The sequence below is a fragment of the Sarcophilus harrisii genome, chromosome 4 (assembly GCF_902635505.1).
Source record: "Sarcophilus harrisii chromosome 4, mSarHar1.11, whole genome shotgun sequence".
In the NCBI taxonomy this organism is placed as follows: domain Eukaryota; kingdom Metazoa; phylum Chordata; class Mammalia; order Dasyuromorphia; family Dasyuridae; genus Sarcophilus; species Sarcophilus harrisii.
In genome coordinates, this window is record NC_045429.1 from 142,912,824 (window position 1) to 142,939,887 (window position 27,064).

At 35.4% G+C, this 27,064-nt stretch overlaps 1 protein-coding gene across 4 annotated transcripts in view; it reads right to left on the minus strand.

The window, feature by feature from the left end:
• PCMT1 (protein-L-isoaspartate (D-aspartate) O-methyltransferase) overlaps nucleotides 1-15,619 on the minus strand; it is a 42,329-nt gene extending 26,710 nt beyond the window's left edge. For 2 of the 4 annotated variants that reach the window (XM_031937632.1, XM_031937633.1), the window contains exon 1: nucleotides 15,364-15,619. In XM_031937632.1, the coding sequence (XP_031793492.1) occupies nucleotides 15,364-15,604 (241 nt within the window). In that variant the 5' untranslated portion in view covers nucleotides 15,605-15,619. Of the gene's footprint in view, nucleotides 1-13,823; nucleotides 13,891-14,625; nucleotides 14,762-15,363 lie in introns of those variants that run through there. The other 2 variants (XM_031937636.1, XM_031937634.1) reach the window with 2 other exon arrangements.
• Nucleotides 15,620-27,064: the final 11,445 nt, after the last annotated feature.

The window sequence follows — 27,064 nt, forward strand, 5'->3', positions numbered from 1 at the left end:
TTTAGTGCTGGTTAAAAAATAAAAATTATAAAAATGGAATACATTTAGATAAGCAAGAATTAGATACAATTAAGAGCAATAGTTTAGTTTTTAAAAAGCCAAGTACATAAAGTACTGGGGGAAGTCTCCCTAATTGGCAGGAACAGCTAGAAAAATTAGCAATTGGGGTTTGATATAAATTAGGTTTAGAAAATGAGGGATATATGCACAAAATTTCAATTCTTTACAAAAATAAGACTTCTGTAATAATGGGTTCTATATAACATAAAAATGCTATAAATCATTTTTTAAAAAATAGGAGAAATAAACACCAAAACAACTCTCAGGTTTCACTTCCACACCCAGCAAATTGGCAAAGATGACCAAATATAGGAATAGTCTATATTGGAGGGTTTGTGAAAAGACAGCACTTATGATAGATTTAGACTTAGCTCTTTGAATTGATCCAACCACTGTGGGGGGAAAAATTGGAGTTAATCAAAGAAAATAGTTAAAAAGCTCATAGTCTTTGACCCAGAGATTCCATTATTAGGTATTTACATATTTATCCCCATATACCCATATTACCAAAGTGTTTCTAACAGCAAATCAAGTGGTAACTAAGTTGAATTTTTAAAATAATTGAATATTATTACTATGCCATAAGAAATGAATATGAAGAACAAAGTGGCATGGAAAGACATGAACTGATAGTGATGCAAAACTAGGAAAAACAAAATATACACTAATAACAAATGTAAAAAAAACGATCAAAAATTCATTCTGCAAAACTGATTTTCAAACAATTCCAAAGAAGAAATATGAAAAAGAACTTCCATTCCTCTGTAGCAATATTATAATATAAGACTTTTCTGATACATTCGTCTGATATAGTGCTTTAACTGTTTTTTTTTTTCCCTCTTTTTAATTCTTAAGGAATTCATAAAGAATGATCTTCTGGGAAAGGGAGAAAAAGGAATATACTGAGAAATGCAGGTAACATAAAAAGAAGAAAATTATTTGTAAAAGAAGAAAATTACAGTAATGGCTTTATCTTATACCATATACTACAATAAGCTTCCCAATATATACAAGATCTGAACACAAAAAGTCATATTTCCATTAAATAATTAAAGGAGAACAAGTACTATTGCAACTAGAGCTAACAAGAGAATTCTTAACTATAACAATAAAGGTCATCATAAAAGAAAATAGAAAATTTCAAGTAAACTGTAAAGACTCTTATACAAGCAAAATCAATGCAAAAAGAAGAAACTGACGTGATTTTTTAAAATCTTTATAATATACATCACTGATAAAAGCCTGATATCCCAGATATAAAGGAAATTAATTCAAATAAATAATGCTAATTATCATTCTCCAGACAAAAGGTAGCAACAATTTTCAAAAAGAATTGCATTTCTAAATATCATATGAAAACATGTTCCAAATCATTAATAAAAGCAAGGCAAATTATAATTTCTGTGTCTTAATGTCAGCCCCTCCCCCCAAACTAAAATATAAAAACAAGTGGCTACATATGAAGACAAGCACATGATTGCATTATTGGTGGAAGTATAGATTTGTTGAACAATGCTGATGCAAGAAACATGACTAAAACTGTTCATTTAAATTGATTCAGCAATTCCACTACTGAATATTAATGATCCCACAAGATGATAAAAGACAGAAACAAATTTCCAGTATGTATAAATATACAGTATTTTTATGGTAGCTAAGAACTAGAAACAAAATGGGTGCTCAATGACTATAGTAAACCAATCATGTTATATACATATAACAGAATATTACTATGCAATGAGTTATAAAACAAATATAAGGGATTCAGGAAAATATGATAGGATTTTTATGAATAATTAGAGTGAAATAAAGCTAGAAGAACAATAAGGAAGTGAAACTCTAAATAACTAAAATACCAATAATGGTCCCAGACAACCAATGGAAGTACACAGTTCCTTATCTCTCAAAGAGAGAAATATTAAGAAGCATCAGTAAAAATTAAAGGAAAAAAAGGAACTTCTAACCAACATGGGCACTTGAACATCAGGTCCAGTTCCCACATACTTCTAAATTCTAACAAAACCCAAAAACAGCACCAGACCAAACAATGATCAATACATTCAATAAGAACCTATAGGAGATGATGCTATCTACCTAATAAAAAAAAGTTAGCAAAGCCCAAAGGCTATAGGAAAGGGGACCCTGCCAGAAAAGCCAGCAATCAGAATCAACAAATAGAAGACTCTCAACAAGAAAGTGCTAATTTAGAAATGGATAACCAGAACTTTAGAAGGCACCAAAAGCAACAGCAATCAGTCTGGGTCTAGTAGTGTGCACAGATCAAGGTACCTCAGCATTTTCAGGTCTTGAGGAAAATGAAAATTCAGCACTTTGAACCTGAAAGATGGGGTAAGGGGGGGAAGGGGCCCTAAAAACTCCAAGAGGGCTTTTAGTAAAGACATGTGGGAAGGGGAACTCAATGCTAGATTGCTGATTCAGGCAAAGGCCAAAAAAGGCCTAATCATCCCCCACCCAAAAGTAGACCTCAAGATCCTGCTGCAAATTCTTTCCACTAACGCAAAAAATATGAATAGACACACAAGACAAACTACCATAAAGAATATACAAAAAATCCAGTATAAAAGAGTAACAACAGAACAATTACAAAGATTCAAAGGAAAAAATGGATTTTTTCATAAGAACGACATGAACCACCTAAAGGTGGGGGAAGAAATGAACCAAGATGGAATAAAAGTTCTGAGGTATGGAATTGAAAGTAGAAAAAATTTTAAATAGAAAGTGTTATACTTTGGCCAAAGGATTTACTAAAAATCAGCATAGACCAAAATGAAAATCCATGATTCCCTCAAACAAGAAATATTAAAATAAAATCACAAAATTAAAAAATATAAAAGACTTACCTACTAAAAAAAATGATCTGAAAACAGATAAAAATTTAATAATCAATGGACTCCCTAAAAAGTATGATCCTAAAAAAGGATCTAGATGCTACGTTTCAAGAAATCATAAATGAAGAAGCCAATGACTATTTACTGAAAAAAGTCCCTTAAAAAAAGTCCTAGAAATGTCACAGCCAAAATCCATAGAAAAAAATAATATAAGCAATTCAATAAACCACTTTTTGCCAGGTACTGCTAAATTTTGGGAATACAAAAAAGAGACAAAAAATAGTTCCTGAATGAGTCCAAAGTCCAAAGAACCAGTCAAGAGTTAAGCCAAGTATGATTCAAAATAGGGGAGGAAAAAAAAAAAGCCAAACAGAATAGTCTGTCTCCTTTGCCTGAATGGCCACCTTCCTCATGTCTGCCTCCCTGCTTCCCTAACTTCCTTCAAGTTCCTGCTAAAAATCTTTACCTTCCACAGGAAACCTTCCTCTATCTCTCTTAATTCTAGTGCTTTCCCTCTGTTGATTGCTTCCAATTTATCCTCTTTGTATTTTTCTCCCTTCAGACCGAGCTGAGCTCCTTGATATATAGAGTGGTTTTTAACCTTTCTTACTATCTTAACACAGTATCTTTAATATTTATTAATCAACTGATAAGCAGGACTGATAAAAATTCTGAAATCCAAACACAGGAGGCAAGATGAACTTACAAAAGGCAAAGTAACTGAACAGAGAGAGGGTAATATACAACAATGAAATACTAGCATTCCAAATGAACCTTTAATGGAAAAGATGGCTTTAATACATTTCTTTGAAAAGTCCAGACTAGAAATCTAGAAAGGAAAATATGAGTGACTCCACACAATAATGCATTCTAATTGGAAAAGGAAGAAACAAGTATCCTTTCAGAAACAATGTCTTCAAAAGTATATTGTGGCAATTGAATAAGAAAAATAGAGGTCCTAATGGAGGGTTGGTTCTGTTAGAAGGGTTTAATAGGAGAAAGAGGAAAGATAAAATCAAACTACTAGTGTAGAAATAAGAAAAAAGGGAAAGAAACTTGCTATCTTGCATAGTAGGGATTACTGATGAGAAGAATATACAAAAACATGGCGGAAGGGAGGATGGAACAAAAGCTTCAGATGAACCTACTCAGCTGAGGCAGACAAAGGACAGCTGAAAACCCACAGAAGGTGTGTGTGTGAGCGCACATGCGTAGAGTTTGGTGTAAGAAAATATTCAACAAAATTCGCAAAAATAATGGATAAAAGGGAGAAACAGGGAAATCTGGAAAGGCTTAAATGATTACAGAGTAAGGAGTAAAACCAGAAGAATAATTTATAAAATATCATTGTAGAAACAAACAACTGTGAAAGACTTATGAACTCTAATGAACACAATAACCAACCATGACTCCTGAAGAGCAATGAAGAAATATGCCACCACCTCCTGAGAGGGGATAATCGATGTAGTAAGACACACATTACTGGACATGGCCAATGAAGAATTTTTCTTATCTATACACATTTGTAACAAGGATTTTTTTCTTTTTTTTTTCCCTCTTCAAGGTGGGAGAAGCAATGAAAGAAAATAAATCTCTCTTAATTGAGAAAAAAAGTTACACTCTACAGAGAAATCGTTGAGTAGAAAGCTGAACGGGTTAAGATGGAAGGGTGGTATAGGAGAGAAGAATAACAATGGAAACAAACTTCACCTTCAAAAAGTTGATCAAAAAAGGAAAAAAGTTTAGAACCTTTGATGGAATAAGAGTCAATGATGTTGGTACTTACCTTCTCTCAGCACTATCTTTTTTCTAAAGGTGAGAAAAGTGAGGGAAAGAAGTGCTAAGAGTAAATAGTAGAAAAAGCTTTTGGCAGCAGGGCTTTTCCAAAGAAAACAGACAGGAAGCAGATGCAAATATATAAGAGAGTCATAATAAGGAGTTCAAGAGATATGAAAAGGCAAGTTCTCAAATAGATGAAAATTAAGCAATAATCAACCAAAAAAAAAAAAAGTTCCAAATCACAAGGAAAAATGCAAATTTAAATGACTGAGCTTCCATCTCGTAATTATGAGGACAGCAAAACTTGAGGGGAAAAAAAAGGAAAACAACCAATATTAGAGGGATTCTGGGGGCATTATAAGAATACACTATTAATGGAACCATGAAATGATACTGCTATTCTGCAAAGCAATTTGCAATTGTCATCATCACCTACAAGTCACTAAATTTTCTATGTATTAAGTTGATACCATGACCAGGCTTATACATCTCTCCCTTCCTCCCACTCTCCCCCCAAAAAGCACAGGAAAAGGTCATAAGTTAAAACATAGGCATACACACATACATATTTGTAGTGCAAATTTCCATTACAGGAAATTAAAAAAAACAAAAACAAAAACTACAAAGTCTTGAATCATATGCTTAAGCATGCATTTAAACTCAATTTTTTAAAATCAAAACCTAAATTTCATCAATGTGACCCAGTGTTTCTCTCCATCAATACAAATGGGTAACTCTTACAAAGAATTCTCCAGGGCAAGAGGTTAGATGACTTGCCCATGGAAAGGGAAAGGAAAAACTCAGATCTTCTGACTCTCTCCAAGGTGAGCCCTATCAATTATACTCTTATATCCTATATATCCCACTTAACAAGGGGAAAATTAAAAAGCCTTCTTACAGGGGAAAATTAAAAAGCCTTCTTACAGGGAAGAGAATCTTGAGCAGGGAAGTGAATTGATCTTTTTTCTTTCTTTCTTTTTTAAAAAGTCTAGACCTATGATTTCTTTGTTATTGAGAATTCTTCTCCCAAACCCTTAAGAAAAAAAACTATCTGCCAATGCCCATCCCACAACTGTTCTGTAATTTTGTTATCTTTTCTGTTGTCACTGAGCCTTGATTATAATTTTAAAAGCTTTCTTGTTCTTTTACATTATGGAGAGTAGAGGCTATGTGAAAGTAACAGGGAAACAGGTTATAAAGAAAAGAATCAATCAAAGTTCAAAGGTTGTGATTATAGGTCAGCCAAACAACCCAAAAACTAGTAGGAAAGAGAAAGTTGAGAAGAGATTGATAAAGGAGTAAAATAAATGGCTTTAGTTTTAGAACATTAGGTTTTCTTCACTGATGAGACAGTCATGTAGAAATTGATAGTAGAACAAAGAAAGGATTTTCTCCGCCTAAAGAAAATTAAGAACCCAGTGAATATAGATTTTAGGCATACAAATTTTAAAAATTTGAAAAGTTGGGTGAACATTCCACTCACATCCCCAATATCATTTTGAATCCTTTCTTTCACTCATTTCTCACTTGTTACAATATAAAACAAACAAACTGGGTATGATGGCACAGTAAGTAGGACACTCCTGCTACTAGGAAACCTGAGGCTGATCAGAGTAAGAGAGCAACAGGAGTTGTGAGTGCCAGTGGACTAAAGTTTGTTAGTCAAGGCTTTGGAAGTATTTCCCAAACCAACCAGATGCCTAAAAGAGATCCCAGAAATGGGATCATCCCAGAAAAGGAGCAAGTCAAAACTCCCATGCCAATTGAAGTAGGATTAGGTTCATGAACAAATTTCCAACTTTGGTGAAAACAGGAAAATATAATTTTGAAAATAAAATAAGGATCAAAATTCATTAGGCACCAGTTACATATCTACTTCTGACAGCAAAAGAAACCATATATGTAGAGTACTTTGTAAACTTTAAGACACTATTTTAAATGTAGCTATAATTACCACACCAACATTTAGATATGTATATTAAAATGCATAATAAATTACACATATCCCCAGAAACCTGCATTTCATTGCTTCTTCACAACTTCAACCTATTAGATTCTAGTAGTATCCTCTAGGGAAAGAATTCCCAAGGCGGAACACATCACAATCAGGTACTAGAAACTAGTCAAGAGGATATGGGAAGTATTTGGTAAGTAACTATTTTAGCCTAGCAAAATATTCCAAAAGTAGTATTGTTGATAAGGAAAAAATGGTATCTACTAAATAAAAATTAATCTCTTATTTTTATGTACTGATGAACAGTAAACTTTAAAATTTATTTCCTTCATACAGAATAGAAGGTCTACAAAGCTAAAGGGCAAAAAGAATGACAAAGGTTAGGAATCTTTGCTCTAGGGAAGGGTTTCTTAAACTTTTTCTACTTGAGCCTGGGTGTATATGTATATAAAATAGGATACAAATCACACATTTACTGATAAAATAAATCATTTTAATATATTCATTTTAAAACAATTGTTATATATAAAATTTTATTATTTATTAAAGATGAAAGCAAATTTGCATACTAATGAGAGGCTTGTTTATTTTTACATAAAGAATAAAATCTTGGTAGAATATTTGATATAAAATACTGTAGCCAAATTTTTCATGATCCCTACCATTCAGTTACACGAACCTATAAGGGGTTGAGACCCATAGTTCCAACTAATCCTTCTTCCACATGAATTGTTTCCAATTACCTTAAAGACAGATTCATAGCCTATGTCCCAAGTCTTCTCTTCTCCAGGTTTAATATACCCAAATCCTTTGATTGATCTTCATATGGTCTTCTTTTCAAGCCTTTTCACCATCCTTAACACCCCTCTCTCTAGGCACTTTCTACATCCATGTCCCTCCCAAAAATATGAAGCCTAGAACTGAACACTATTCCAGAAGTAATGTATCCATGGAAGTAAAAGGAACTACTATTATTACTTCCTGGGTCCTGGATACTATCCATCTCAATGCAGTTCAAAGTCAAATTTGCACTTTGGGCTGAAATATCACTGAGACAATAAGCTTGCAAGCACACCAAAATCAACAGATCTTTTAAGATGAAATGCTTTTCTAGTTCTGCATGTCCCATCTTCATCTTAGAATTAAAAAATTAAAAACTTCAGAAGTCTAAGAGTTTATACTCATCCCTACTAAAATGTAACTAAATAGAATAGAGATACAGTACATGGGCCTAATCATAGATGTTCAGATTGTTTTCAAAACAAGTTAAATGGCTGAAGTAGTCATTAATAGTTTTGTTTTTACTAGATTTGGGCCCATTGTTCTAAAATGCGTTTAAATCCTTACTCTGTTATCCAGTTTATCAATTATCATTCCCAACTGTGCATTAAGCAAATTTGACAAAACATGTTATCTGTGCCATTATATGCCAGTCACTGATAACAAAATATGTTAGCACAGGACCTGGAGACTGAATGTAAAAGCAACATGGAGACTGTATATAATCAACACATACTATTTTCATTTTTTCTTTTTTCTGTTTTTTTCCTCTCTCGTTTTTTTGCTTTGGTTCTGATTTTTCTCTCCCAACATGATTCATAAATAAATGTGTATTTAAAAAATTAATGTAGATGTATAACCAGGAAAAAAAAAGAAAATTTTTAAAAAGGGGAGGGAGAAGCACAGGACAAAGGAGAGCTCCTTAAAACATTATGAGACCTTTCCAAGCTAACATGGAACCTTTTATGTTTGGTACTCCAATCATTCAATGTTGAATTACCTACGTCTATCTATCATCTGGCCTATATCTCTTCATTTTGTACTCTAGATTAGTATGACAGACTTTATCAAATTTAAAAATCAGTTAAGTTAATGAAGCACTCCCCCACTCTATAAATTAATCATTTTTTTTTAAAGGATATGAGTGGGTAAAAAAGTTCTTGTACCCTTATCATATAATAAATGCCAATTCATAATTCCAAGCAAATAATCTTTTTTTTTTACATGGCAATACAGTACAGGCATTTTATTTCACATCATTACTTATTCTGCTATTTAAATGTTCTGTTGCTTAAGTGCATACAATTTTCAAATAAAATGTTTGTGTGTTTTATGAATATTCAGGGAAAAAAACTCAAATGAGCACCAGAAACAGAAGCATAGTAGTATACACTTGCTAGAAAGAAAAGTCTTAAACCCTTGAGCCTCAATTTCCCCATCTAAAAATAAAGGTATTATTTGTTCTATCATTTCATGGACATTAATTATAAAATATTAGACAAATATAAACTATTATGATGCTGCCAAAAACCTAATTAAGTATCACAGTGAATGAAGTGCTAGGCCTAGAGTCAAAAAAATCAGTTCAAAACCAATTTCAGTCATTTACTAGATGCAGGCCCTTGGGCAAGTCACTCTTACAACTACCTCTCAGGGTTGTTATGAAGATCAAATGAGATGATATTTATAACATGATTAACCACAGTGCCTGGTACATAGTAGACCCTAAATAAATGCTAGCTATTACTATTATCATTAAAGTTAAGGTAGAAAATTTTTGGCTACTTCTTGAAATTCAGAATAAAATCCCAATTTTGTGTAGTGTGGAAAAAATAAGCACATGAATTTGTGGCCAAAGAATTAGAGAACATTATGAAATGCAAAATGAATTATTTTGGCTATATTAAACTTAAAAAGTTTTTGTACAAAATAAACCAGTGCAGCCAAGATTAGAAGAGAAGCAGAAAGGTGGGAAAAATTTTTTACAGTATTTCTGTTGACTCAAATTTTTAAGAATACAAGCCATTCTCCAATTGATAAATGATAAAAGGACGATTTTCAAAGAAATTAATTTCTAGTCATATAAAAAAATGCCCTAAAATCACTGATTAGAGAAATGCAAAGTAAAGACAACTCAGAGGTACCAAGTACCACTTCACACACTCTCAGATTGGCTAAAATGACAGGAAAAGATGACAAAAGTTGGAGGAGATGTGGGAATACAGGAACTCTAATACATTGTTGGTGAAGTTCTGAACTGATCCAACCATTCTGGAGAGCAATTTGGAACTACACAAAAAGGGCTATCAAACTTGCATGCCCTTTGACCCAGAAGTGTTTCTACCGGGCCTATATCCCAAAGAGATAATAAAAAAGGGAAAAGGACCCACATGTGCAAAAATGTTTGTAGCAACTCTTTTTGCAGTGACAAGGAATTGTAAACTGAGTGGATGCCCATCAGTTGGGGAATGGCTAAGTAAGTTATGGTATATGAATGTTATGGAATACTATTGTTCTATAAAAAAAACGAACAACAGGATGATTTCAGAGAGGTCTAGAGAGACTTAAACGAACTGATGCTAAGTGAAGTGAGCAGAACAAAGAGAACCACTGTACACAGCGACAATAAGATTACGTGATGATCACTTGTAATAAACATGGTTCTTTTCAACAAGGTGATTTAAGGCAATTTCAATAGACTTGTGATGGAAAGAGACATCCTCATTGAGAGAGAGAATGGAGACTGAATGTGGATCAAATCACAATATTTTCACTTTTGTTATTGTTTTTTTTTCTTTCCTTCTTGTGTTTTTTTTTCCTTTTGATCTGACTTTTCTTGCACAGCATGACAAATATGAAAATATGTTTAAAAGAATTGCACGTTTAACACATATTGGATTACTCCAGGGGAGGGGGATGGGGGGAAAGGACAGAAAAATCTGGAACTCAAAGTTTTGCAGTGGTAAATGTTGAAAACTATCTTTGCATATATTTTTAAAATAAAAAGCTATTTAAAAAAAACCACAATCTTATTTTGGCATATTTTAGAAAAAAATGAAAAGCTATTTAAAAAAAAAAAAAAAAAAAGACAAATCTTCCTAGTGAAAGATTAACTTACTACTAGGAAGCATAAAATAGGTAGGAGGGAGAATAAACTCCATGAGTTATTCAAGCACAATAAAATCAAAGCAATTTGAACAATTAAATGGGTTTTCCTTATAAAGGTAACTTACCTCTTTATGTGATTCAAAACTTTTTTTTTTTTTTTAAGTTTGGCCATTTTGACCAAAAATCTTCTAAAATGCATTAATCAATGAGAAGATTGCTTTATATGCCCTGAGGAAACAGAGGCTTTTTCACTAAAAACAAGTCTTTTTAAAAAAATCTATTATTACCTACAATGAACATTTATTAAACATCTATGTACAAAGCATTGTGCTAGGGACAGACACTAAAATAAAATAGTCTCTACTCCTCAAATAACATGTGAACTGAGCTTTGAAGGAAGAAAAGGTATTTAAAAAGTAAAAGAATTTATTCCAGATACTGGAGGATTAGGAAGGAGAAACAAGAAGAGATACATAGAAAAGGAATGGAGATAGTAAGCAGATGAAGCACGTGGGACAAGGAGGTGTACAACTGGCAGAGCAACAGGTAAAAAGATGGCTAAAGTGAATGGGCACCAGTTAGTATACAGATTGAGCTTTTCTCCTCCTGATGATGCAGGCCTACTTTCTCCTCTAAGAAGCTCTTCTTCCTCTGTGCTTTAAATACAGTATAACTAAGACAAAGGACAGTGGAGAATATAAATCTGATCGTTTTAATTAAAGCAGCCAAAAAAACGAAACACAATTTGGCAACTAGAAATTAATATTAAATTGTGAAAATTTTATCTAAATATTAAAAGCACTATAAAGCATGGTTGACAAGTGAATGCCCAAAAAAGTTTCACTAGAAATTAAATAAAATGGGAAGGCATCTTTCTGAATTCTCGATAAGACCTCAGTTTAACTACACTAATAGCTAAGTATCTCATTAGCTATTTGGGACATAAGCCAATAAAATAAAAGTAATGTACTTTTGAACTAAAATATTACTTTCCATAGACTACCAGACTCACAACGTAGGTGTCATCCTCAACTTCTCACTTACCACCAGCTCCATCCAATCTTTTGACAAGTCTACTTATTTCATTTTTTCAATATCTCTCAAATATGTCCACTTTTCTCCTCTGATACCACCCAGGGTCATACCAACCTTCATCATTTCACACTGAAAACAGCTGCTGTGGTGAATTTACCTGTCTCAAGCCTCCACAATATAACCTCCTAAAACACAGATTCAACCATGTCACTTTCTTACTTAATAAACTACAGTGATAGCCCATTGCTTCCAGGACCAAATACAGAAAAAATTCTCTGTTTAACCTTCAAAGCCCTTCTTATCCTTGCCCTTTCCAGTTTTCTCATACCTCCCTCACTATATATACCTTTTAATGCAGTGACACTCACTTCCTTGCTGTTCCATTATCAAGACACTGCATTTTCCTGGTTCTAGGCATTTTCTTTTGCTATCCCTTCATGCCTGAAAAGCGTTTCCTCTTCATCTCTGCCTGCTGTCTTCCTTAATCTTTTACCTCCTTTTTGTATCTAACCCCAGAGATTAGCTAAGTATCTGGCACAAGGTATGCATTTAATAAATGTTCACTTACTGACAATTTTAGCCGCTTAAAAAACAAAACAACAATGCAATTAACTGTTCTCTAAAGTAAAAGTAATTTAGATATTCTTATTTTAAATAGTAGCATTTAGCCTAATTTAATACTTCAAAAGTAAAATTTTTCCCCCTTAAATCTCTTGCTTTGTAAGGCAGTGTTTTAAAAGGCTGCATTATTACAGAGTCCCAAGCTTTTCAGAACTGGAAAAAAACTTAAGATATCCTCTGGTTTATCTCTCTTTCATTTTATAAAATGACATACCTTGTTAAATGGAAGTCAGTGCTAGAAACCAGGGTTTTCTGGTTCCTAATCCACTGTTTATTATATTACATCTAATAGCTTAGGTTACTAAACAGTATAGATTTATTTCCCCCCTTATACAATTTATGCAAACTTCTTCCATCACCAAATTTACCATTAAAATATAAGAGTATAAGATTAACCTTCACTTGTATGTTTGCTTTAATTTTTATATGGTCTGATTTGAGTTCCAATTGTTTAAAATTAATATGTTCAATAAGTACATTGTCTACACACATTATTATGGTTCTCCATTTCTATATACTTTTTCGCAGAAATTAATTTTTAAAACATCTCAAGTTGGTTGAATCAAGTCTGGCATTACCTAGTAACAAGTTGGAATACCTTAGAATAAGCACACAATTCCCTGCACATAACTGGTTCTTAATTGCTTGCTGACTTCAAGTGACCTACTCTATAACGTAGTTACATAAAAAGATGCTAATAACTATAATTCTATTTACAGTATTTTCCAATTGCTACACCCCAATCATACATAGCTAATGGTCTTCAATCTAGGCCTAAACACTAAAATGTACAAAAAAGGTATGGTTATAGTACTTGTGAATACACACACAAATATTTTATGTTTATATTGCAATTAAATAAAGATTTTTTAAAATACAAATTAATAATGGAATTCAAAACAAAAACTAATTTTTAAAAATTGTTAAAGGTTCCAATTTCATTTTTTCTTACAGGTCTCTTTTCACCCCCAAACTTGTATAAGAGCTCATTATCAACCTCTTAGCAATAGCATCTTAGGAGTTAAAATATTACATCAGTAAGAGGCTGAAACTTAAAAGTTGCACAAGTGTTACAAAATATGATAAGGCAATTTATCTTTAATTTCCTCCTGAAGTAGTATAGCACTTATTTTAAAATGAAGAATAATAAACATTAGGCCAACATTCTCTGTTAAACGTTACCTAGCCACTAGGTGGAAAAACATCTTTAAAATTTTCATCTAGGAACTATAATAGGAGATACATGGAGATAATTACAAAATAATTGGAAAGAAGATCTAGCCTTGGCTAACTCCAAATTTGGCCTAAAAGAAGAGACTGAAGAACCTGGTTGATTACAAATTTCCTACACAGCCAAGTATCTACAGAGATAACTTACTAGCAGAACACTACTACTTAATTACAATTCTTTTATGTTTAAAAAAATACATGCTCCTTCATGGGCAAGCATTTAAATTATTCTTAAGTGTCAGAAAAAAGCATGAAACAATTAAAAATCTGAGCATCTGTACAAGTCACAATGAAGAAACATTTAAAGGCAATGTAGCCATGAAACCTAGTTCACTTTCAAATGAAATACTTTTGTGAGAATTTTTTTTAACTCTTTGCATTAATTTCTATTACTATTAATAGCTTACCTTGACAGAGAACTTTACTCTTGCAAAGTATTTCCTTATATTTAAAATTCATTTAATAAGACCCACTCAAAAAGTTATAATGATTTATACATCTTAAGTGCTCAAAACGATTTGACATGCATAATAAAACTGTTATTAATCCTATTATCTTAATTTACAGGGGCAAAAAACCCTGCGTCTAAAGTTAAAGTGCACCAAGGTCATAATGGTAACTAAGTAGTGAAATCTGAACTTTCAATTGGGGTCTTTAGTGGTTCAGAGCTTTCCCCGTTTCTATCGACCCAAATGCCAGACTTTGAAAGTGTTCTTCATATTTCAATCAGCAAACTTTCACTGAACATCATAATATGTGTTCAAGGTACTTTTATTGAGGCGATGTGGAATGACTATAAAGCCATCCCCTTTTTCCCCCAAGGAGCTCACAATTAAATTACAGAGCCAAAGGTGTAATAAAAAAAAAGGTCAAAGACACTATAAAGCAGAAAGTGATTAACTGCCAAAGGAATGCCGAATTGACAGACAAGTTAAGTGGTGTCAAGATCACTGTGAATTGACCTGGGTAACAGAAACAATCCTTTTGGCCTTCAAGACAGATTGTAAAGGGCTATTTTTGTTTTTGTTTAAAAAAACACCCATCCTGAAAGAAAGCTCGCAGGGAGGGGAAGAAGGCAATAGAATCAAAATTGTGGCACAAGAATGCCCCCCCAGGTGGTCTGGAATTATCTCAGGAGCCTTTGCAAGCTTTTCATCTCTGGATCTTTCGATTAAGATGGAGCCTGGGTGGAACATAGGCAAGACTCACCGCGGTGAGGCTGGGGCAGCATTTCCCCAAATCGAACCTTTTCCCTCTCGCCGACCCGTGATATGGATTGGGGTGGAAGGAGGAATTATCTTCTCGCTGATCTTTCCATGGCAACCCACCGCCACCTCCCCCATCTGCCTCCCTCTCCGAGCTCCTCAGGCAGAGAAGCATCTTCCAGCGGCCGCGGGAGGTCCAGAACAAGGTGTGGCGGGGGTGGGGGGGGAACGCATCGCCCCGGGAGGCCTGAGGAGCTCACAAACCGCCCACACTGCACCCCCCCCACCTTTCTCCGCGGACTCCGCGTGTCCCATACCCAGGCACGCCCCTCTGCAGCCAGACCCGAGAGCACCGAACGCCGGCTCTGACTGACAGCCCCGCCACCTGTGCTCGCACCTTCGCGCCCCACCCGGCCCGAGGCAACTGGAGGGGGGGGGGTTTCCCACCCACGCTCCGCCGGCCGCCCCCAGCTGGCCTCGAGCCAGTTCCTGCGGCCCGCCGATCGCCCCCGGGTGACAGGTCTCCCGGGAGGGAATTACAAGTGCGTGTGGCCCGGCTCCGAGGGCGCCACCAACTGTCCTACCCGCCGCGACTGCCGCCACCGCCTTCCCCAACCACGCCGCCGGCAAAGAGCGGCAGCTGCCCCCGAGACCGGCGAGGCGGTGACACGTCCCTCCCCCGACCGTCCCCTTCCCAGGTTCCCGACCCCGGGCCAAGGAAAGCTGCTACGGCGGCACTCACTGCGGAGATTTTGGATGAGCTCCGAGTGATTGGCCCCGCCGGACTTCCAGGCCATCGCGAGGCACGCCTGGAACACGTAGAGAACCAGCTTCAGCGCGGCGGCGGTGCCCAGCAGCTTCGCGAGGAACTCGACCACCTCCCACACCGACACCGCCCCGTCAACGTCCGCGTCCCCGGCGCTGCCGCTGCCGCCGCCGCCGCTGCTGCTACTGCCCCCGGGGCCGCTGCGCGCTCCCGACATCCCCTACTGCGCGCATGCGCTCTGTGACGGGGCAGGGCCGCTCGGGTGGGGCTGGAGGCGGCGGCGGCGGCGGCGGCTGCTGCAAAAGAGAAAAAAAAAAAAAGCCGGCCTGACTCAGCGGCTCTACGCTATCTTTTTTACAGCCGCCCCCACTGCCGACGCAGGGGCATCCAGCCTTTTCTAGGAGCGCTCCCTCCGCTGCCAGGACAGAGGCCCAAACCTGGACAGGAAAGGGACCTCTATGTTCCGTTTCCTGGGGATTTTAAGGACGGTCTAAGCCGGACACCGGCCGCTGAGGACGAGGCCGTGGGCAGCCACTAGTGCCTCTCGGGGGCCACGCTGTTTCTCACGTATGGCCACCTCGTCCTTTAGTCGGGGGCTGTCCCTGAGGCTGTAGGGGCTTCGCAGGTACTCTGGGTAGCAGGAGGGGGACGCCGGCTCATTCTGTAACCGCCCGAAGGTCACGAATCCCCGTGCTACTGTGGCCGGATCCCCCGTCTCGCTCCCAAATAGCCTGCAACCCAGGGAAAGGCAAGGGGCGAGGCATCCTTGAAGGGCTCCCTTAAAACACGTTTGCCCATCACTTACTTTTTTTAGTTTAAAGTGACACGGCCCTTTCGTTAAAACTAACGACTGGAGAAAGAAGGCGGCCCAGAGCGCCTTTGTATTCCTTACCCACGCCTTGCCTTGCAAACACGCCACCAGCAACCTAAAACACCTGTCATCCGTCCTCTTCCAAACCCGTTTTGTAATAATGAAGACGGATCTGGCAAAAATAGGGTGAGAATTATAGAAGTCGTGCATTAACAACCGCTAAAAACATGGGTAGCAGCACGTCCAAGTCGGAAGGGGCACAGAGAACAAATGCTTATTTAATTTGTTGTTTAGCTAAGAGTTTGAGATTTCATTCCATATTTGAACGTTTGATTTGGTGGTGGTGGTAGTTTCATCAAAATTAAGCTAAGTTGTATTCATAGAATTAGAGATGGAAGGGACTGTCAAAAGAGCCTATCTTGTCCAACTCTTGCTTAGTGTGTGACTTAGGCCTTTTGTTCTGTAAAATGGAGTTGAACTAGATGGTTTCTAAGGACTCTTCTAGCTCTAGATATATAATTCTGACTTGGCCAAGAGGTCATAGGCCACCTAGAATTAGAATTTTTTGACACTAAATGCCCCATTCTTTCCTCTATACCTAGAAATGTGGCACACACACACATACATGCACACACACATACAGGTTAATAAAAAATATTACTTTTTGCCCTCTAATTTTGTATTATTGCCTATTCCTTTTATTTAAACCATTCTAAAATTGTTTCTAGAGAAGCAAAGTTTGAGGGGTTGGGGAAGAAAGTTGAAAGCAAATAATAGGGTAATTATGCTAGCCGGCTCAGAAGCTACAATAAAAATGAAATCAACTATCCTCAAAAGAATAAACACTCCACATTATTCTGTGATGTGTGTATGTTACTTTCTCCCTGACAAGCATGCATTTTCAGCAAATTAAGAATCCCAATTACACAATTGGTCTGGACTCTAGCTCTGTTGTCATCAGCTTTATTATAGATGAGCTCAGAGCTGGCTGGAAACCCTGCCTGTGGCATCCTATCAATATCCAAAGCTTTTATTAACCAGCTTTGAAGTTGGTTGCCATAGGGTGGTCTTTCAGAACTCAATCAATGAACAATTTTGAATGAAGTATAGCTGCAAGTAAGCATTTGGCAAGTCACCATGCTGCCACTGCAGCAGCATCAAGTTTTCTGGCTCTCTCTCAGTCGCAGAAACGTGACTGGAAATCTATTTCCCAATCTGCAATAAAGGGAAAACAATATCTACTTGCAATCTTGGGGATTTTGTGACTACAAATGAAAAAAATATATATATAGCATGAAAGTGCAATATAAATGCAAAATCAGGAATAATTTAATGTCTTATTTAGAGCTTTTTCATGAACATTTGTTGATTGAATACAGTTGTCATTTGAAGAATTCTGTAAATTTAATAGGTTTCTACTACACCTATCTGCTGCTACAGGATGTTCTTTCAGCTTGGGGGGGAAAGGTGGGGAGGGGGGTGAGCTGAAGAGGCTCTAGAGGCCTTTCTCAGGAACCTGATAACCCTCTTCAAAGCTGACCTAGATGGATTAGATTAGCATGTCCTGCCTTAGTAAATAGTCACTGAAAAATAGCTGCCAGCATCATCATAGATTGAAAAAAAGAAAAAGGAAAATCTCTTAGTTTTAATAGCATTCTGCTAGGTACTGTGAAAGCTTGCTTTCCAGTAGTTTATAATCTAGTTGGTGATACAAAGCATACATTACCAGAAGATGACTAACAATAAAAGCAAGATACGATATGTGCCAAAGAAGGGACCATAAATGTTCAGAGGAAGAAGAGACTATTGAGGTGGTTGAAAAATGATAATATTAATCATAGCTCAACAGAATGAGGACAAAAGATAGGCAGTTAAGTAGGGTGGAAAACAAGGTTGTGTAGAGTGACACTTTAAAAATATCACTATTTTAAAAATTCACATATAGTCCAACAGCTAAAGGTGGTAAAAGAAATTCCATTTAAAATAATGTAAATATAAAATACTTAGGAATCTACTTCCCAAGACAAACCCAGGAATTATATAAACACAACTACAAATCTACACAAATAAATTCAGACCTAAACAACTGGAAAAATATTAATTGTTCCTGGGTAGGTTGAGCCAATATAATAAAAATGATAATTTTACCTAAATTAATCTCTATTCAGTGCCATAGCAATCAAATTGTCAAAAAATTGTAGAGTAGAAAAAATTACAAAACTCATCTAGAACAAACCTTTTGTTCTAGATGAATTTTGTAATTTTTTTATATTTATATATTTTAAGGGAGTTAATGGGGAAAAAAAGGTGGAAGAAGGCAGTATAGCCATATCAAATCTTAAACTCTATAATAAAGCAATAATTATCAAAACAATCCGGTACTGGCTAAGAAATTAAGTGGTGAAGCAGTAGAATAGATTAGGTACAAATTACAATAAATGATCATAGTAATCTGCTATATGAAAAACCCAAAGATCCAAGATTTTGGGGACAAAAACTTATTTCCCAAAAACTGTAGGGAATTGGAAAATAATACAGCAGAAACTAGATATAGACCATCATCTCACACCATGTACCAAGACAAGGGCAAAATGGACAGATGATTTACACATAAAGGGTGATACCATAAGCAAATTAAGAAAGCAGGGAATAGTTTATGACCAAACAATGGATAGGGAGCATTACAAAATAGATAATTTTGAATATATAAAATTTTGCACAAACAAAACCAATGCAACTAAAATTATGAGGAAAATAGAATATTTGAAGGGAAGATTTTGCAATAAGTCTCTGACAAAGGCTTCATTTCTCAAATAAATATATAGAGAACTGAATCTAAATTACTCAGTCTAAATTAAATTCTGAAAATACGCATCATTCTTCAATTGATAAATGGCCAAAGGATATGAACAGGTAGTTTTCAAACAAAAAAATGCTATATATAGTTATGAAAAAATGCACTGAATCATTGTTGATTAGAGAAATACAAATTAAAGCAGTTCTGAAGTACCATTTCACACCTATCAGGTTGGCTAATATGACAAAAAAAAAAAAAAAAAAGAAAAAGGATATTGGAAAGGAAGGGAACCAGGATACTAACACATTGTGGATAAGGTTGTGAACTAATCCAACCATTCTGCAGAGCAATTTGAAACTATGCCTAAAGAGCTATAAAACTGTACATAACCTTTTATCCAGCAATACCCCTGCTAAGTCTATATCTCAAAAACATGTACAAAAATATTTATGGCAGCTTTTTGTAGTGGCTAAGAATTAGAAAGGAAAAAAAAAAGGAAAGAAAAAAAGGATGCCCATCAATTGGGGAACGACCAAACAAGCTGTAGTATATGCTTGTAATGGAATATTATTATGCTATAAGAAAGGATAGGCAGGATGATTTCAGAAAAACATAAAAAGACTTATATGAACCAATACAAAGTGAAATGAACAGAACTGGAAGAACATTATACATAGGAACACAATATTATCTGATGAAGAATTGTCAGTGATTTAGCTGTTCTCATCAATACAATGATCCAAAGACAATCCCAAAGAACTAATGAAGTATTATCTGCTTCCAGAGAAAGAACTGATATTGTTTGAATATAGACTAAACCATGCTATTTTTCACTTTAATTATTTTTCTTTTATTCAAGTACGAAATTATTAACATGGAAATGTTTTACATTATTGCAAATTGAATTGCTGATCATCTCAGGGAGAGGAAGAAGGTAGAGAGGAAGGGAGGAATAGAATTTGAAACTCGAAAAAGAAAAAACTGTTTGCAGCATCTATTTAAAACCATCAATAAGCATCATATGTAATGGAGACAAACTGTAACCATTCCCAATAAGATCTGGAGTGAAACAAGGCTGCCCACTATCACCGTTACTATTTAATATTGTATTAGAAACGCTAGCTTTAGCAATAAGAGCTGAGAAAGAGATTAAAGGAATAAGAATAGGCAATGAGGAAACCAAATTATCACTCTTTGCCGATGACATGATGGTATACTTAGAGAACCCCAGAGATTCTGCTAAAAAGTTATTAGAAATAATCCACAACTTTAGCAAAGTTGCTGGTTATAAAATAAACCCACATAAGTCATCAGCATTCTTATATATCACTAACAAAATCCAACAGTCAGAGTTATAAAGAGAAATTCCACTTAAAGTAACTACTGATAATATAAAATATTTAGGAATCTATCTGCCAAGGGAAAATCAGAAACTTTATGAGCAAAATTACAGACCACTTTTCACACAAATTAAGTCTGATCTAACCAATTGGAAAAATATTAAATGCTCTTGGATAGGGCGAGCAAATATAATAAAGATGACAATATTACCTAAACTAATGTATTTATTTAGCGCTATACCAATCAGACTCCCAAAAAACTATTTTAATGACCTAGAAAAAATAACAACAAAGTTCATATGGAAAAACAAAAGGTCAAGAATTTCAAGGGAATTAATGAAAAAAAAATCAAATGATGGTGGCTTAGCTGTACCAGATCTAAAATTATATTATAGAGCAGCAGTTACCAAAACTATTTGGTATTGGCTAAGGAATAGATTAGTTGATCAGTGGAATAGATTAGGTTCAAGGGATAAAACAGTCAACAAATATAGCAACCTAGTCTTTGACAAACCCAAAGATCCCAGCTTTTGGGATAAGAACTTACTGTTTGATAAAAATTGCTGGGAAAATTGGAAACTAATATGGCAGAAACTAGGCATTGATCCATACTTAACGCCGTACACCAAGATAAGGTCAAAATGGGTTCATGACCTAGGCATAAAGAATGAAATTATTAATAAATTAGAGGAACATAGGATAGTTTACCTCTCAGACCTGTGGAAGGGGAAGGTCTTTATGACCAAAGCAGAACTAGAGATCATTACTGATCACAAAATAGAAAATTTCGATTATACCAAACTGAAAAGTTTTTGTACAAACAAAACTAATGCAGACAAGATTAGAAGGGAAGCAATAAACTGGGAAAATATTTTTACAGTCAAAGGTTCTGATAAAGGCCTCATTTCCAAAATATATAGAGAATTAACTCTAATTTATAAAAAATCAAGCCATTCTCCAATTGAAAAATGGTCAAAGGATATGAACAGACAATTCTCAGATGAAGAAATTGAAACTATTTCTAGTCATATGAAAAGATGCTCCAAGTCATTATTAATCAGAGAAATGCAAATTAAGACAACTCTAAGATACCACTACACACCTGTCAGATTGGCTAAGATGACAGGAAAAAATAATGATGATTGTTGGAGGGGATGCGGGAAAACTGGGACATTGATGCATTGTTGGTGGAGTTGTGAACGAATCCAACCATTTTGGAGAGTAGTTTGGAACTATGCTCAAAAAGTTATCAAACTGTGCATACCCTTTGATCCAGCAGTGTTACTACTGGGATTATATCCCAAAGAGATTATAAAGAAGGGAAAGGGACCTGTATGTGCACGAATGTTTGTGGCAGCCCTTTTTGTAGTGGCTAGAAACTGGAAACTGAATGGATGTCCATCAGTTGGAGAATGGCTGAATAAATTGTGGTATATGAAAATTATGGAATATTACTGTTCTGTAAGAAATGACCAACAGGATGATTTCAGAAAGGCCTGGAGAGACTTACACGAACTGATGCTGAGTGAAATGAGCAGGACCAGGAGATCATTATATACTTCAACAACAATACTATATGATGACCAGTTCTGATGGACCAGGCCATCCTCAGCAACGAGATCAACCAAATCATTTCCAATGGAACAGTAATGAACTGAACCAGCTATGCCTAGAAAAAGAACTCTGGGAGATGACTAAGAACCATTACATTGAATTCCCAATCCCTATATTTATGCACACATGCATTTTTGATTTCCTTCACAAGCTAATTGTGCAATATTTCAGAGTCTGATTCTTTTTGTACAGCAAAATAACGTTTTGGTCATGTATACTTATTGTGTACCTAATTTATATTTTAATGTATTTAACATCTACTGGTCATCCTGTCATCTGGAGGAGGGGGTGGGGGAGTAAGAGGTAAAAAATTGGAACAAGAGGTTTGGCAATTGTTAATGCTGTAAAGTTACCCATGCATATATCCTGTAAATAAAAGGCTATTAAATTAAAAAAGAAAAGAAAAGAAAAGAAAAAACTGTTTAAAAATTGTTTTAACATGTAATTGGGGGGAACGAAAATATCTTAAATTTTTTGTAATATCATTTTGTAATCTCATCACATGTGAGACACTAAACACTGAAAGCAAAGTAATAAAGGAAAAAATGTTCAAATGTTGTCTAGAGCACACAATTTTCTTTTTAACTGTCATTTCATTGGTGTAGCAAACTCTCCTAGTATAATAATTCCCTCTCTCAATGCAGATAGGCTCCTGTTCTACAACTAATATAGTCTTGGAAAGTTGTCTGGAGCACTTAAGAGGCTAAATGATTTGTCCAACCCAATACAAAACAATAGATGCCAGAACCTGAATCCAAGTCTTCTGGTTTTCTCTCTGCCATACCATGCTATCTCTCAGAGACATTTTTGTAGTAGCTAAAATAGGAGCAACAATAGCAGTAGCAGCAACAGTGGTACTAGTAGTAGTAGTAGTAGCAGTAATAGTAGCAGTAGTTGTAGTTATTATTACCATAGTAGTTCTGGTAGCTAATAACCTAGTTTTACAAGTTTACTAGTTTACTAGTTTAACAAGTAGAAATTATACATTGAACTTTTCCAAACCACAGTACCTGATATGTAATTTGAAAAAATAGAAACCCCTCAAGAAAATAAAGTTGAGAGAAAAACTGAACTATACTAAATATATACTTAGAAAACCCATGCTGGAGGTTATATAATTTTAAGTGTCCTAAGGAATCAATTTTCAATTATCTTAGTACTTCACTAATCTAACTGATCCATGATCTCATCAATGTGGACCCTTTCCCATATTATACAGATCCCAATGATTCACACCATTTCATCCTATTGTAATGGGAGTTTTAAGCCTTCCTAGGCCACTTAAGATGGCCACATGGAATATGGCCACCCTCCATGGAAGATGCTAGGGTACTTACTTCTGGATACTGGAAGACTGGAGCATATGCAGATGTTCTGCATTGAGCTACCATGTGGTTAGAAAGCAATTGTTTTGTTTTCCATTGGCATATAGTTGGAACTCTTGGTTTCTTTTAAAAAAAAAAAAAAAAAAAAAAAGGTAAAGGTCATCAGTAATGAGAGAGTGAACTCTGGAGACTGAATGTAAATCAACACGTGTTATGTTCACTGTTTTTTCTTGGGTTTTTTTTCTTGTGGGTTTTTCCTTTTTGTTCTGATTTTTCTCTCCCAATGTGATTTATGTGGAAATGTGTAAAAAATGAATGTATTTGTATAACCAAAAAAAATGTCATTTTACATGTTACTGAAGACAATAAAAAAAAAATTTTAATGGAAAAAAATACAAAAAAAAAAAAAAAAAGAAAAGAAAAGAAAGAAAGAAAGAAAGAAAGACAAAGGAGCCCTAAAAACTGCTCTCCACTTTAGAACATGTAGCCCTAAGAAGCAAGTCCAACTTTTAGAGTTTGGACCTTTTCCTTCCTCCTTTTCTAGATAAAATAGAATCTTTATTCAGACTCAAGGATGTGAACAATGGGGGTCCTGGAAATTAGAAATCCAAGCTGAGATATTGCTAGGTCTTTTTATTTGTAAAATGGAAAGATATTTTTTTTATTAAACATTTACTAAATGCTAAGGATTCAAATAGAAAAGCAAAGCAGTCCCTGCTCTCAAAGATTTCAGAGTCTAAATAGGGGAGGTATTTTCAGTTTCAGGGTAGATGGAAAGGTATCAGACATAATAACAGGACAAATAGCGAAGCTCAGAAACCTATAAGGTGAATTGCAGGTCAGATGGACAATGACTTGGGCTGTGGAGGTCATAGTGGGAGAAATGATGGTGTGACCCTTCTTAACTAAAATGCTAGTAGCTGATAACTCCCTAGTCATCCATTCATCATGAGTTTTTTATGTTCCCAACTACCCCAGTCAGTCACCACTATAAGGATATAGGAAAAGAAGTAGTTAGTATCCAGCTATAAGGGTACCCCAATATCCTTCTAGCCACCCAAGTTCTCAACTTTGGTATCATCTTTGCTTTCATTGCTCCCACATTTACAATTATTTGCCAGATCTAATTTCTGTCATCATAAGTTTTTTCAGATATATCTTCTTCCTTCCAATCATATAACTTCCACTTTAATTCAAGCCTTCATATCTCTTATGTAGACTATTGCAATAGCTTCCTAATTCAAAATCTGCTTCTAATATTTGCCCTCTCTAATCCATCTTCCATATAGATGCTAAAAGTGATTTTCTTGAAAGCTCAGGTCTGACTATATCATCTTCTTACCCCTGCCTCCCTTAAATAAACTTCAACATTTCCTTATCTCTAGGACAAAATATAAAGTCCCAATATATCTGGAATTTAAAGTTTTTCACAATCCTAGTCTTTTTCTATCTAGTTTTTTTTTTAATTCATTATTCCCTTTGATGCATTTTATGATTTAGTCAATTAGCTTCCTTATTGTTTTTCACTATCATACTTCATCTCTTGTATCAGTGCCTTTGCAATGACTGTGTCCCAACCTTCTTTCTCATCTCTGCTTATTAGAATCTGGCTTCCTTCATGATTGGTTTTACTGAAAAGTCTTCCATGAACCCAAGCAAAGTGAAATGTACTGTATACAAAGTAATAGCAATGTTCTGGGATGACCAGCTGTAAATGATGACTTTGCTATTCTCAGTAGCACAATCATCCACACCTACTCTGAAGGACTCAGGATAAAAAATCCTATTCATATCCAGAGGAGGAACTGCTTGTATCTGCATACAGATTGAAGCATTCTCTCTTTCTCTATCTCTTTTTCTTTTTAACTTAATTTTTCTTGAGGATTTTTATTTTCATTAGGGTGGGTGAGCTATGTTTTTGTCACTATAGGAGCTTTGGTAACCCTGTCATTCATATTTATGTGTGTGTTAAACGAAATTACAAATGATTTACATTCTGTATATAATTTCACTTGAAAATTTATAAAAAGAAAAGCTTTCATGGAGACATCGGAATTGGAACCATAGAATTGTTAGTGTTCTCAGAGATTATCTAATCCAATCTGTACGTGAATGAGAATCCCTTCTCATTCTCAACGTATTCAACTACCATTTGTTTGGAGACCTCCAAGGGACAAGGAATATCTCCTATCTACATCCACTTTTATATAATTTTAATTATTAGGAGGATTCTCCTTTCATCAAGTCTAAATTTTCCTCTCTTACATCTTCTATCCATTGCTGCATATTCTGTCCTGTGGGACCAAGAACACTTCAATTATTTCTTGACAGCTTTCATGACCCCTTTAAATCTTTTCTTCTTCAGACTAACCCTTCTCACAGTTTTTACCTCTGGAGTATGGTGATCTCAAGGTTTTTCATTATTCTGTCTGCTTTCCTCAAAATACTCTCTATTTTAATCAATGTCCAGTACAAAATGTGGCATCCAGAACATTAATGCTGTCTGACTAGGGCAGAGTACAGTGAGACTACTACTTTCCTAGTTCTAAATCCTATGCCAGTCTATGAAGCTTGAGATTGTATTAGCTATCTTGGCAGCCACACTGTTATTGACTTTCACTGAGCTTGCAGAATATAAAACTCCAGCTATCTTACAGATGTATTGATGTCTAATTATGCCTATTCTACCCTTAACTTGTGAAATTGGTTTTTTTAAAATATCAAATGTCTTTACATTTATTCTATTAAATTCCATCTTAGATTAAGTTCAATATCTAGACTGTCAAGAACACTCTGAATGTTGACAATTCATCCACTGTCAGCTATCTTTTCTAACTTTCTGCCATCTGCAAATTATGTAATGAGCATGCCATCTATCTCTTTATCCAACTCGGTGATAAAAATGACACTGAACTTTTAATAACTCCCTTTTTCTTTATTGGATTATTAAAACAGTTGCCAATTCACTTATATAATTACTTATTCTTCATATTTCCACCTTGTCTATCTTCATATTTCCACCTTGTCATAAGATTAGCATAAGAATCTTTGTTGTATGTTTTGCTGAAATCTATAACTTTTCTCTGACTTACCAGTCTAGTAACTGTCATTAATGTGGAATGACCTAGATAAATCAAAGCAGGCTTTTTATGGTTTCTGCTTTCTTTTCTACATGTCAACACTTCTTTCAATAATATATTTTAGAACTGTGTCAGGAGTTAAAAGTCACCTGGGCAGGTAGATAGTATAATGGATAGAGCTCTGGAACAAGAATGTAAATTCAAATTCAGGCTCAGAGGCTAAGTAGCTGCGTGACCCTGAATAAGTGATTGATCTTTGTCTGACTCAGTTTCTTCAACTGTAATGTGGAATTAGTAATGGTAGCTATCTCAGAGGGTTTTTGTTAGGCTCAAATGAGATAGTTGCAAAGTATTTTGTAAACCTATAAGTACTACATAAATGCCAGCTATTAAGTCAAGTTTGCTAGTCTCTTAGCAGATTCTATCCATTCGTTTCCTTTGAAGATTAAGGAACATTTATCCTCCATTCCTCCAGTACTTCTTCCATGCTTCACAATCTTGCAAAGGTTATTGACTATCTTCAGCAGTTGAACTCAGCAGTTTTTTCAGTAACCTGATGTAGTTCATTTGATTTTAATGCCTTAAGGAAATAAGGGCAAGTAGTGTATTAATCTCTTCATTTATGTTGGGACATTAGACTCCAACGGTTCTGTTCCTTAAATGATGGAACAGATCCTATTAGGCAGTTGTGAGAAACAAAGGAGAGAGAA